Source organism: Clarias gariepinus, chromosome 21 (genome assembly GCF_024256425.1).
Source record: "Clarias gariepinus isolate MV-2021 ecotype Netherlands chromosome 21, CGAR_prim_01v2, whole genome shotgun sequence".
NCBI lineage: Eukaryota > Metazoa > Chordata > Actinopteri > Siluriformes > Clariidae > Clarias > Clarias gariepinus.
Window position 1 is genome coordinate 27,363,120 of NC_071120.1, and position 14,095 is coordinate 27,377,214.

The 14,095-nt window shown below is 36.9% G+C and overlaps 1 protein-coding gene across 1 annotated transcript; it reads left to right on the forward strand.

The window, feature by feature from the left end:
• Positions 1 to 2,474: 2,474 nt before the first annotated feature.
• On the forward strand, positions 2,475 to 13,871 carry npffr1l2 (neuropeptide FF receptor 1 like 2). Its single transcript, XM_053481306.1, has 3 exons — positions 2,475 to 2,844; positions 10,891 to 10,990; positions 12,884 to 13,871. The coding sequence occupies exons 1-3, from the start codon at positions 2,475 to 2,477 to the stop codon at positions 13,869 to 13,871; spliced, it is 1,458 nt and encodes a 485-aa protein (XP_053337281.1).
• The last annotated feature ends 224 nt before the right edge of the window (positions 13,872 to 14,095 follow it).

The following is a 14,095-nucleotide window of genomic DNA, read 5'->3' on the forward strand; positions in this document are numbered from 1 at the left end:
GAACGCCTGAGGTGGGTTTGTAGCTATGTTCCTCAGTTAATGTTGAAAAGTTTTCTTGGATTAGCTTTAAATCATAGATACAACATAAACTATATGGACAAAAGTATTTAGCCAAAACGGTTAAGTATTGAATTAAGTGTTTCAATCCAGCCCCTTATTCCTACCCCCTAATGTTTCAGCATACCAAGACATCTTAGACAATTGGGAGAGCCAATCGCAGTTAATTGAATGCCCTTTTCTGTTCCTACATGACTGAGTGCACAAAGTGCACAAAGCAAGAACTATAAAGACATGGTTTGATGAGTTCAGTGTGGAAGAACTCAACCGGACCAAACACAAAGCCCTGATCTCAACCCCACCGTGCACCTTTGGGATTAACTGGAATGGAGATTGTGAGCCAGGCCTTCTCATCCAACATCAGTGCCTGACCTCATAAACGCTCTACAGAATGGATGGGCACAAACACTCCGAAATCTTGTGGACGGCCTTCCAAGAAGAGTGGAAGCTGTTATAGGTGCAAAAGGAGGACCGACTCCATACTGAAGTTTATGTATTTGAATATAATGTCATTGCAGGTTTGGCCAAATACTTTTGCACATATACAGTAATGTAGGTCAGTGAAGTTGAATTTAAGCAGTAAAATAGAATACAGTGCATCATTTATTTACGTAAGGTTGGACTACTTAATTTAAAGTATTGAACGTTGCATTACAAGACCGTCAATTGTGTTGCATAACACAGCACATCTGAATTTTGGGTGGACTATCAAGGTTGGACTATCTAACAACAGCCTAATGCATAAGACAGTATTTTATGCTTATGTCAGTGCATTAGTCTACTGGTTCAGGTTTAGTTCTGTGTAAAGAAAAACTGGTCACTGTTTTGCAGTAGTGTAAATCATAAATTGATTGTTTTTTTGCTTTTCTGTGAAAATTTTGTTTGATCGTTTAACATATAACATACAAATGAACATATTTGTTTCTTTCTGTCTTTAATTGATGTTTTTTTTTTTTTTTAACAACAAACAGGAAACACATTCCCGGTCTGGTTTTGCTGCCAGTCCACTTTACCCCTGATGTACAGTACGGGTTCAGTCATACTGTATAAGAGAGCTATGAAGTTGTTGTTTTGTGTTTACTACAAAGTGAGCACATCAGGGCTGGACTTCTTCAAAGAACACTCTATGTCTCCACTGGAGTCTGTACAAGTTTCCACACCAAAGCAGACATCTGATGCGCTTCACACCAGCACAGACGCAGTTACATACACAGACATTCAAGAACTGAACAGACAGTTCAAAACACAGTTTTTTGATAAAATGTTTGCGCCGATATTTAATACATTTTTTAGTAAGTAAGATTTAGATATGAATATATTATTAATACTTTTTTGTTGCTTTTGTTCAGCAACAATTAGCCCAGGCATAGTATCTTTTCAACAGACCTTGAACAAGCAGAAAGCTTGTCTTTCAGAAGGTCAAGCTCAACCAGGTTATGATTCTGTTCCTGGGATACTTTCAATTTTCTCTTTGAATATAGAACTTTAGGTATTTTAACAATAGACAGAGGGATTTCAAGATTTCTAGCTATTTGTCCAGATTGACCAACAACAAATCTCTTTGGAATTTTCACTTCTAGTCATCTTTGGAGATTGGTCTGTTCCACTTTGAAGAGCAGGAAATGAATAGTAGTCATAATAATGGCAATACATTTTTGTTCCATAAGTTTTATCATGAAACTGGGGGAGTCTGTATGGCTTTCTGACATTATGTAAACTTTCCCATGCCTCTATGCCTTACAGTACAGTACATCTCTCTTTGTTCTATCATACATCCACAGAACAGCCCCCTCACTGTGCTTCCTCATTCATTATATGGTAATACTTCCTATGGCTCGCTGGGACCCTTTTGTCTAACCGAAATATGCTAATGTACTTGCTATCATCTGTCTGTCTTTGAGTCTCTATATGACTAATTCTCTTTGTTCACCCCAGAATAGGCTAATTACCTTTGTACTTTTGAAACAGATAGAGAAGACACAAGACATGTAGCTGAAAAACTTAAATATCCTGTCATTCCTATGAATAACCTAGAGAGTAACCTCTCCCGTTTTACCAAGTATGTTGAACCCGGATAGTAAACGGTGTGGCATTAAGCAACCAAGCAATAATTCATTATAAACTTACATTTAGCAGATGATCTTATCCAGAGCGACTTACAATTTTATCTCATTACACATCTGAGCAGTTGAGGGTTAAGGACCTTGCTCAAGGGCCCAACAGTGGCAACTTGGTGGTTGTGGGGTTTGAACCTGGGATCTTCCGAACCGTAGTCCAATGCCTTAACCACTGAGCTGACCCCTGGCCCCCTTTACCGTGTCTATTTACTTCCTGCATGCGCTCTCATTTTTCAATGTATTTATCGAATGCTCTGCCATTGTGTGTGTTGTCAGGTCACATCCGGTGCACATACAGTGATGAGTTCTCCGGATATCTCGGACAACATGCCTTTGACCTTCACAGAAAGTGACATGTCATCAGTACAGTCAGATCTCTATATGAATTCAAGCCTCCTAAACATCTCCACCAGCAACACCACCAACTTCACCAGAAACACTTATTACCCATACTACCAGCACTCTCTGCCCGTGGCAACCAGTCTTATCATGGCATACCTCTTTATCTTCCTGCTCTGCATGGTGGGAAACAGCCTGGTGTGTCTTATCGTGTTGGAGAACCGGCGTATGAGAACAGTCACCAACCTGTTCATCTTTAACCTGGCAGTGAGCGACCTGCTGGTAGGGGTCTTCTGCATCCCAACCACGCTGGTGGATAATCTTATCACAGGTAACATTTTGCTAATAATTCAACCTTAATGTAAACATTATGGAATTGAGAAACAATCTGCATTATTCTGTATTCAGAGGAAATTGATTAATGACTGTTACATGTCCTGATTGTTTAATTTCTTGTTTATCCCAGCAATATATATATATATATATATATATATATATATATATATATATATATATATATATGCTTTTTTAATGTTGCAAATCAAGGTAAGTAAAGTTACAATGTATTATATTACTTATATATTGTAGCTTTACTTAACTTGATTTGCAACATAAAAATAACAACAGTAATAATTATAAAAAAAACTCACAAAAGTTAAAAATAAAGTCTTAAAATTTTGAAATTGTAAATATTTCAATGAATACTCTATAATACAAAATAACCTTTCGCCCATCTATGGTAATACTTTGTGACTCAATCTGTGAAAACCCTGCTAAAATAATTTCTTTTCCTTTTTGTGATTTAGTCTTTTCTACTGTACATAAATCCATATGTAGAAAATCCTTTTTCACTCCATAACATTGTCTAATGTCTTCTATAGTTACTACACATACTCACCCTATTAGTTGCTATCTATCTATCTATCTATCTATCTATCTATCTATCTATCTATCTATCTATCTATCTATCTATCTATCTATCTAATGTAGAAGACAATGAATCAAATAAAGGACTAAAAAAATGAAACAAATAAAAGACTAGCTGGGTTTTCACACGCAAGATCACAGTTTTTTTCTCCAAAAATGTCTATGTATTTAAACATAAAACTGTGCAAAAAATATAAAAATATATACATTTACATTTACATACTTGGCAGACGCTCTTATCCAGACTTACATTTTTATCTCATTATACATCTGAGCAGTTGAGGGTTAAGGGCCTTGCATATAAATATGCAAAATATATTGTACATAAATAAACAAGCACATTAAGAAAACAAACAGTTAAAAAAACAAATGTATACAAATTCCCTTAAAGTTATTCAAATTATGCTAAACCCATAAAGCCCAGTATTATGGGTTCACTCCAAACCACTTTTGAATTATTATGGAATTTTATAAAATAATACCTCAGTGAGAAAAAAAAAGAAAAAGAAAAGATGTGCGTGGGTTGTTTTAAAACATGACATCTTCAGGACCTATTTAAAGCACTAAGACTGAAGACTTCTGCAGTAATTTCCTAAATTCCTTACACTAAGATCACTTTGAAGATGACCTACAGACCTCTCTAGGTCTCTTGAACTTTAAAGACCTTCTACAGACAGCCTGAAGGCCAGACTGTGTGCCCAGTCCTTAAAACCGAGTCTCATTATAGGCGTTCAAAGTGCTTCATTTGAATATTTCTGCATGAACAAAAGTGCTGATTCATGGGGAACTTTATTAGGAATTTAAAAGCGAGAGAACAGGTAAGGCAACATGGGACGGACAAAACAACAAACTGCAGGCGTCACATCCTGCTTTCTGTCAACCGTGCAAATGATTTCAACACCATTTTCCTACAAAGTGCCAGTCATCAAATCAATTCACGGTTAACGTGCGTCAGAGATTGAACAGAGTGAATAGATGAAAAGCAGACCGATTACCATACGCTTTATCTCCAACGCTCAGACACATCAATTTATAAACCAAAATACAATCAATCAACACTGTGAGTAAGGAGTAAACAACTTGGCACATCTATGCCTTCAGATTAGAGTAAGCTAGGATAGGCATTTCTTTCTTTCTTTCTTTAATAAACCACATCTATAACATTTTTATCTCCTTGCTTTTAAATTTATTTTTTTTAATGTGTCAATTTTAAAGATTGCAAAAAGTTTCACTTACTAGACACACAAAAGTGCTGTATTTGACATTTGAGCCTTTAAGCTATGAGCTGTTAAGCAAGACATGGACACCTGCACATTTTGATTTGGTTTGCAGCAATTTAGCTAATGTTAGTATATTGTATAGTACAGCAGGCCATATCTAAAAATACCGCAGTGCTATGTTGTTTGCTGCTGACGCTGTAAGCAGCTATTCTGAGTACACGCCACATGCTGAACTTTAAGTCGAGGACACTATCCTGACTTTCCAAGTAGAAATTCTGAGTCAAGAGAAAATTTATTATTTTTTTCTCCTGGTTGAACATCAGAAATTCCCATTAACAAGCTTTTGTCAAAAGCAGCATTGGATTAAATGGTTTAATTTATTTTCCGTATAAAATCAAAATTTTTGTATTTAGAGAAAAACAATTATGAAAGTTCCTAGATGCTTTTTTTTTTTTTTTAGCTTGATTTAGAAACATATTACACATAAATTGTTTTATAGATAACAAAGGAAAAAAAATGACTTTTTGGCTTTTTTTTTTTTTAATAAAAAAGTATTTTTCACTGTAGAGCATCTTCACAGCAAAATACAATAAAAAACATTTTCCTTCAAAAATCTTAAATTTTCTGATTCGTTTTAAAACATAACAAAACATAAAACAACAGCCAAAGCCTCATTCCCATACAGTACATACATATTGAGAAGTTTCAGTACAAAACATGCTTGTAATATAATCCACAATTATCTGGAGGAAGATGAATTGTAATATCTATTGTTTTAAGAAATAAACCTATTCTCTTGTAGTGCCTTTCCTGTAGTTAAATAAACATGTGGAGAAACTTTTCTGTTGGTTTCTCACATAATAATATGTTCACAGGAGTTCAGAGGTAACCAGCTGATTAACACGACACACCATTAATACAAATGACTGTAATTAGCAGAGTTTGGTTTTTGTTTTCTTATCTGAAAAGGCTGTTATTTGTCTAGTAACTGTAGCCGGAAACATCAGATGCTTGACCTGTATTGTGTGACGGTGAAAAGAAAGTTTTCCAAGCAATTACAGAGCGAAAGAAATGTTAAAAAGTATGTGATGGTATAAACATGGTGACTTTGAGAACACTGCATCACATCAGAGTTACGTCTGTGGATAATTATTGTTCTGAGGCTGTCCTGAAACTGTGGTCCTTCTGATAAAAGACAAGTTCCAAGCCACTTCAACTCTGACATTCCTCCAAGGCTTCATACTGCCTGACTGAGTTAATAATGGCATACAGTTGTTATTTCCAAGGTGCTTTATTTTCCAGGTATTAATTTGCCCTTTGAATTTAAATAACCTTAGACATCATTAGAAAATTATGTATGTTACATAATATGAAAGTTGGGAAAAAGTTAAGAGGTTAAACTTTTCCTGTAACTTACATTTTATTTATGCTATGGAAATACTGCTATGGAATTATACTAAAGTGCAAATACTTCAGTTTCATACTCTGATTTTTTTTTATTGTGCAGCATTAGTATTATTGTAAGTAAAAATACACTATATGGACAGAAGTATTTGGCCAAACCTGCAATGATACTGTATCCAAATACATACATTTCAAAGTGGAGTCGGTCCCCCTTCTGCAGCTGTAACAGCTTCCACTCTTCTTGGAAGGCTGTTTACAGGATTTTGAAGTGTTTCTTTGGGAATTCCTACTGTAAAGCGTTTATGTTGAATGAGAAGGCCTGGCTCGCGATCTCTGTTCTAGTTCACCCCGAAGGTGCTTGATGGGGTTGAGGCCAGGGCTCTGTGTTCGGGCCAGTCGAGTTCTTCCACACCAAACTCATCAAACCATGTCTTTATAGTCCTTGCTTTGTGCACTGGGGCTCAGTCATGTTGGAATAGAAAAGAGCCTTCACCAAACTGTTGCATAGCATCGTCCAAGATGTCTTGGTACTGCATGCTAAAGCATTAAGACTCGGTATTAGGGGCCTGATTGAAGCACCTGAATTAAAGAATTAACAGGTTTGGCCAAATACTTTTGTCCATATGGTGTACCTCCATATACTTTTTTTTTTTTACATCAAATTACATTTACATCACATTTAACCATGACACAGTGTGTGATTCCTTTTTATTTTGTTGTTATTGCCTAGACCATACTATGGGTTCATGCGTTCACTTAGTGACATTTAAGTCAGGTGATATGCCCACTATATTTGCACCGATCTGTTTTTCCACTCACCTTCATAATATTGATCTTTATTGATCTTTGCTTTGAATGAAAATTACCATTTTTCTTGTTACTGTTTACATGTTGGCATTTGGAGCAAACTCAGCGTGAACCTCTCGAAAAGCTTAAAAAATAGAAAATCATAAGTACAGCTGTCTATCAGTCTTTAGTGTTTGGTTAATTTTATGTCACTGATCAGTGTTAGCATATTTTAGTAAAATATACTTGTGTATGTAGCAATGTAACAATATGGTAAAATGAATCAACATAATATTATTCTTAGTGAAACAATATAGACGTAGGTAGAGAGTATGACAGGTCATAAAACATACTGGGTTCATTTAGAGGTCAGATAAGAAAAGCAGACGAATATGAGACAGGTCATAAAACATAAACAGTAAGGGGATGGGTAGTGATACTCAGTGTACAGTGTGTACCCAAAAGTACATGGGGAAAAACCCTAGAGGGTCCCAGACATGAACTGTACAGTACTTATTTTATAATTAGCTGTCATGTGTATGATAAATAGACAAGATAAGGCGCCAGGTGCCTGACCCGACAGAGACATGATCATAAGATAAGACGCCAGGTGCCAGACTTGGCAGAGACATGAGCACACTTAATGAAGGATTGAAACATGTGATGGATACACGTGCACTTGCAGTCGCGCATACATGTCTAAGTAAAAATATAGACAAATAACCAAAAGACACAAAATCAGTATTACGAATACTAAGTTTAATAAGAGGACACACAAAAATAAACCATTATGTGCATTTACAATACATAATACCAAACAAAGAGATGCTTACCCATGGTCTGTCTCTTGCGAACTGTAGAATAAACGAGGAAAAACCTGGAATGTATAGTAAAGATAAGCACCGCCCTGTTATTTTTTATTTTTTTATAAACTAAGCAAAAGAAGTGTAAAAATAATAGAAAGTAATTTGCAAGAAAAATTAATTTTAATGGAAAAAAATATAATCACTTGGTACAGATGACGTAGGGAGTCAGATGACGAGGTATATGGCGTAACATAATATGATATAAAAAATGTAAACATAATGGGAGAAATTCTTGGGATAGGTTTGCCTATAATTAGTTAATAATTTGGTAAGGAGGGAAAAAAGTAACTAAGGGAGGAGATAAGGTGTGCATCCCTCCCCTTGAAAACTGTATATAATGAGCCTGCATGTTACTTACAGACAGTCTGCTCTTGATCATGCTTGGATTTACGACCTAAGCATTACAAATGCGGCTCACTTGGGTTTTATTGCGGCAATAAATCCTGCTTATTTCATCCAGATCGGCACAGAGTCCTGCGCCGTTCGTTGGTTCTTTTGACTAAAAATACAGCCTTTGTTTAATGTTTTAAAATTAGGTAACATTTACAAATGAAGGAATAAAAAATCTCCCACATCAGATCTCATGATACACCTCCCCTCTAACCCCCCCCCCCCCAAAAAAAAAAAAAATCATCCATTGCAATATTTAATTGGATCGTCTTTAGCTTTGTTTATGGCGCATTCTCCATGCAATGTTTCAACAGCCTTAATCAGTGTTGTAATGTTCATATCTATCTGGAGCTGCGTTAATTTTTGATTATTGAGATCCTGTACTGTTGGTAGGAGAGTCAAACCGCAAAAAAACATGAACATTAAGGTTGTGCAAGCGCTATGGAAGGAAACTCAAGTCATACTTCCAACAGATGGCAGGGATTAGGAACGCTTTCAGACTATAAAACACTGACATTCAGAATGATCAATGCGGACAAGGTCCCTCACTGACTTTTTAGTCTCGCTTCAAAGAACCATGCTAACAGAGTGCTTGATGCGGCATGCATTTGGAGAGAGTCAGATCAGAAAGCACATTCATCATCTGGGAGGATAACATGAAGGATTCCTTTAGGAGAGAGAACACCAGGACATCAACAGAACCAGACGGCATCTCAGATCCGGTCCTCAGAGCCTGCGCTTACCAGCTAACACCTGTGTTCACTGAGATATTCAATCTCTCCTCTGCACGATCACTAATCTTCACATGCTTTAAACAGTCTGTTTCTTTACTGAAGAAATGCCAACTTGCATGCCCATCGCTCTGGAATAGACTTAATCTGGACTCATTAGGTCACATGACCTTTCTCTATCACTCCAAATTCCAGTTTTTATACTCCCTAGCAAATTTATATATATTTTTCTGATGAGTTTCAGTATCAAATGGTTTTCTTATCGACACACAGCTGTTTAGTCTCAGTCCAATGAGCAAAGTCATAAAGTATTTTTTTTCTATGAGAAATGTATAGGTTTTACTTTTCCCCAGGTAGCTTATACATTTAAAAACATATTGTCTCACCACTTTTGTGTGCATTGAACCATTTCTTAGTTTCAACACCATACAAACATGTGACCCCATTACATGTTATAGTCATCTTCTTTGAATAACATATTTCCTTGATTTCCTCAAGGATAGCTCTAGTTAGTCCAGGAATAATAATAATAATATTAATGATAATAATAATAATAATATATGTTTAAGCATTTCAAAATCTTGGAATCTGCATTCTGTAGATATTTCACAATTAAATTAATCAGCTAACTGTGAGAAAACCTCCAAAAATAGGAAAGAAAACTGAAGGGTACTTCATAGTGTGTAGGGACCAATAATACAGCTTGATTCAAATAAACCATGACTTCTGAAAACCACTTCATTATTTGCCATATGCTTTTATTTAACGGAAAATTAAATATCCAATAGATTTTATACAGTGTATTTCAGGAAATTCAGACGGTTTGTCTATTTCTCAGCGGAAACAGACATCATTCCACTTGATATAAGACAGAAAATTATGGACACTGTAGCTGGGACATGAGTCACAGTCAGGCTGGCTAATCATAAAACTGATTGTTTGAGTGTTTGTCTCTATCTCTCGTGTGTCTTTATTAGGAACGATAAGGGCGACACATAGCAGAATTTCATCTTCTGTTTGGCTCTTGCCTCATCACAATCCCGAGCACAACAATTCCATCTATTGAAACACAGACCCATATCCTCGGGAAACCAAAGTCACTCTTTGTGTCTGTGTCACATTTTAATGTTCTTTCATGGGCAGTTCCAGTGTTATGAGTGTGACATTTGGACTCGTATTTATGTGAACAAAAAGCCTCAAAGCAAAGACAAGCTTAGTATCAGTGAATTCATTTGCATAACTTTTAATGTAATCTCTTCTCTAAAAACAAACAAATTCTTATCATTATTTACATCAAGAAAATATTTGCTGTTTTGTCAGCATGGATTTGACATTGAATGGAGAAACGTTATGAGACAGGATCACTACAAAACTCCAAGATCCAAATAAACACAAAAAGATTTAATGTAATTAAAAATATATATATATTCTTTTTTTAATAAATGCCCCCCCGTTACATCATCACCATAAAAATATAAATTACAACAAAATTTTATTATCCATATAAATACAAGAAAGCTTTTATCTGTACATTGTTACAGCATCACGCAAAAGTGTCTGTCTAAAATGAACTGAATCTCCTGCAGTCCTTAGATCTCCGTCTGAAGTTTAATCTGCACCATAAATAAAATCTAAATGTTGAGTAAAAGTGATGTTATGAACAGTTATGTGTGGGATTTAATAATCTACTTTAAAATAATCTACTAATGCGCTACTGTCTCAATGTAAACAAACACCTGCACCAATAGGTATTAATTAGAAAAGATAAAGTGAATATTTTTACTGGGATTAGTTCATATTTTCACTTTGGCTGAAATAACAGCGCTGAACTAGTATAAGTGAATTTTAACGCGCTGGAGTGGTTTAGGGAGTTTAAACAGATGTTCTGCAGTTGCCTGGTAGGTTTAGTGTCTCATCTGTATGACTAAGTCAGAACCTTATGAATTATGTCTCCTTTTTCCCATGGACTGGGTGACCTTTGCCTGGAATCGCCTTCACTTAAAAACGTAAAAAAACGTTTCTTTTTTTAATTAAATGTATTTTTTCCCTTCAGGTTGGCCCTTCTCGAACACGGTGTGCAAGATGAGTGGCTTGGTGCAGGGAATGTCTGTCGCAGCCTCCATCTTCACTCTAGTGGCCATTGCCGTAGACAGGTTTGTTCCAACATGATCATTTATTTCTGTTTTGTTGTTGATAGGTAACTAATAAGAGCTTGGGAACGAGGACAAAACAATCACCATGTCTATAATTATTACTTCCAAAAGTTAATTGGCTTAGGAAATATTAACAATAACCCCAATAACAATGTGTAATGAATTTCAGAGAAGCACTTTGTAAAATGATTCAAGGTCTGTAATGAGTCACAATGTTTTTTTTATTATTCTTTTTTGTACACCATGTTTATTGCTAATTATTTAAACCAATTTATTACAGTTATGACTGCATGAGAAATCGAGAGGAGCATAATGTTTGGGTTTGGTGGTTGTGTTGTAAACAAGAATTACAAACAGTATTGCCAATGGCAGTGGAACATATGGTGGATATCACAAGTCTACACACCTGCTGGTAATGCTGTGGCTTTTTATGCTAAAAACTAATTAAATGATCAACAAAACTGAAAAAAAAAAAAACCCAAAACAAATAGAAATGTTTTAGGAGGGAAGCTGGTTTCATAAGTAGCCCTTACTTTAATCCTTTGCTCAAAATCTATCAGATTGTGATAAGCACAGCCCTCTTCGAATCATTTCACAGTTTTATATGAGAGAGAGCGAGAGCGAGAGAGAGATATTTTGATCTAAATGGTTGATCAGCTTTGAAGCTGTTTCTTTGTTGACTTTGCTGGATTAGTGCTTTCAGCCTGCAGGTTTTGTGTAATAATTTTTTTTAGGTATTTGTGGTACATTGGCTAGCATTGTGGCCTTTCATCCCCAGGGTTGAGGGTTTAATTCCCACCTTTAGGTCAATGCGTGTGGAGTTTGTATGTTCTCCCCTTAGTGCGTGATGGGTTTCCTCTGAGTACTCGGGTTTTCTCATACAGTCCAAAGACAAGAGGATTACTGTAGGCTAATTGGCGTTCCCAAGTTGCCTATAGTTTGTGAGTAAATCCATGAATGTGCTTGTGCCCTGGATGGACTGTGTTTTCCCATCACAGTGTATACCCACCTGTTTCCCGAGTCCCCTGGAGTAGGCTCTAAGCTTCCTGTGACCCTGCACAGGATAATCGGTATAGAACATGAGTGAGAGTAGTTTTTATTTTGGCGCAATGCATAATTGCTTCCATCTTCCATCTTGAGAAGGTCTTCCATTAAGGGAAATCTTCCATCTAGTCATTATACCCGATAGTCCAAATTTGTCAAGAAAATAATGGAGTAACCAGAACTTTCCAGATATTTCTGCAATTTTTATTATGTTGCTGTATGTTTCTTGGCAGCTTGAAAGATTTCACTTAATTTTTTTTTTAATTCTTAATTAATAGAGCAACTTCCTGTTTTTTTTTAATAACATCATTGTATTGATAAATTTTTTTTATCTGATTGATATATTTTGGCATTGAGGTCATATACATGCTTTGCAAGGCATTTTGCTTCAGCAGTCAACAGTTTAACAAAAAAAGTTGATTGTCATTTTGAGTTGACTTAATTGATAAGAGGCTATGGTAATTTCTTTTGAACATGAGGGTGAATATGATTGGTTAATTCTAGGTACAGGCCCAATATAAAGGGTGGGCGCACTTCTAGCAAGGCATTGTACGCCCCCCCCCCCCCTTGCCCCCCACCCCCTCCTAAAATATTCCTCTTTTCACTTATCTAACTTTGATTCACTTTAAAGCATGCGTTTTGTGAGTTAATAGGAAACAGAAAAAGCGGGATCCTCAGGATCTGCTAATTACAGGCATTTTTTTTTTGCCATTATTTTACATTTGGGAAGTCTAACTAGCCACCTACATATGCAAAGGTTTTAGGGGTACAATTCTGTACTAATGTATTCATAAGAATGTTGTAGAAGAAAGTCAGTTCTAATTAACCCTGTCTTATAAATCCTTTCAGGTTCCGTTGCATTGTCTACCCTTTCCAGCCTAAACTGACCTTGCTGGTTGCCAAGCTGACCATAGCGATGATTTGGGTGCTGGCATTGGTGATTATGTGCCCTTCGGCAGCAACACTGACTGTGGAGCATGTCAAGCATCACTATATGGTGTACAATTTGGACTACAACTACACCTATCCACTCTTGTCTTGCTTTGAGAACTGGGCTGACCCTCACATGAGGAAAGTCTACACCACGGTCCTGTTCGCCCACATCTACCTGATCCCACTCACGGTCATCACGCTCATGTACGGCCGTATCGGCATCAAGCTTTACACTACATCTGTCATTTCTGGAAACGAGCAGCAGGACAGTGGAGGTGGTCAAAACCCTGCCAGGCCACTCATTTCACACAAAAAGATCAAGGTGATCAAAATGTTGATTGTGGTGGCCCTACTTTTTACGCTTTCCTGGCTCCCCTTATGGATCCTCATGCTCCTGACAGACTATGGAGGTCTGGAGCAGGAGGAACTTGAGCTGCTTTCTGGCTATGTGTTCCCGTTCGCACATTGGCTGGCTTTCTCGAACTCCAGTGTCAACCCAATCATCTACGGCTACTACAACGAGAACTTCAAGCGAGGCTTCCAGGCTGTGTGCAGAACCCGTTCCAGGTGCTGTTGCTGTTTTATCTTACCAACAGGTAACAGAAGGGTTCACGGGCCAGGCAGGGAAGACAGAAGAGCGTCAGGAGCAAATTCAAACAGTCTTCCCTTTGGCGCCAGAAACAGGGTGTACACTGATGGTAACTTAAAAAACTGCAATGCCAACATGGATGAGGGGCAGAAGAGGGGAGGGTGTAGACTCAGCAGCTCTGCCAGCATGGATGATGCCAGATCTGAAATGGCCATTCAGTTAAAAGGGGTTGCGAGACAAAAAGGATTGCAGATGGAGGACCTGGAGAAGATCAGTCCTATTGGCATGACTGTGAGTCAGGCCTGGGACCAGTAGGGACCGGTGGAGTCCTGTATGCAGCAACAGTATTTGTAATATATAAATTGTACTATATTACTTTATAACTAAGGCCTAAAACTACTCCAGGATGCACACAGGGTTATAAATCAAAAGAGATTAATCGCATTGGCATGACTGAGAGTCAGACATAGGACTTTTAATGGCTCTGCTCTCAGTACTCAGCCAGTGTAATTCATTATTTTTAAACAAAACCTTAAGGA

Bases quoted from the DNA above. Each gene is read 5' to 3' on its own strand.
- npffr1l2 (XM_053481306.1), top strand. From the start codon at position 2,475: ATGAGTTCTCCGGATATCTCGGACAACATGCCTTTGACCTTCACAGAA. The intron at 2,845-10,890 runs GTAACATTTTGC...TTTTCCCTTCAG, and splicing joins GGTGGATAATCTTATCACAG to GTTGGCCCTTCTCGAACACG. The intron at 10,991-12,883 runs GTTTGTTCCAAC...AAATCCTTTCAG, and splicing joins GTGGCCATTGCCGTAGACAG to GTTCCGTTGCATTGTCTACC.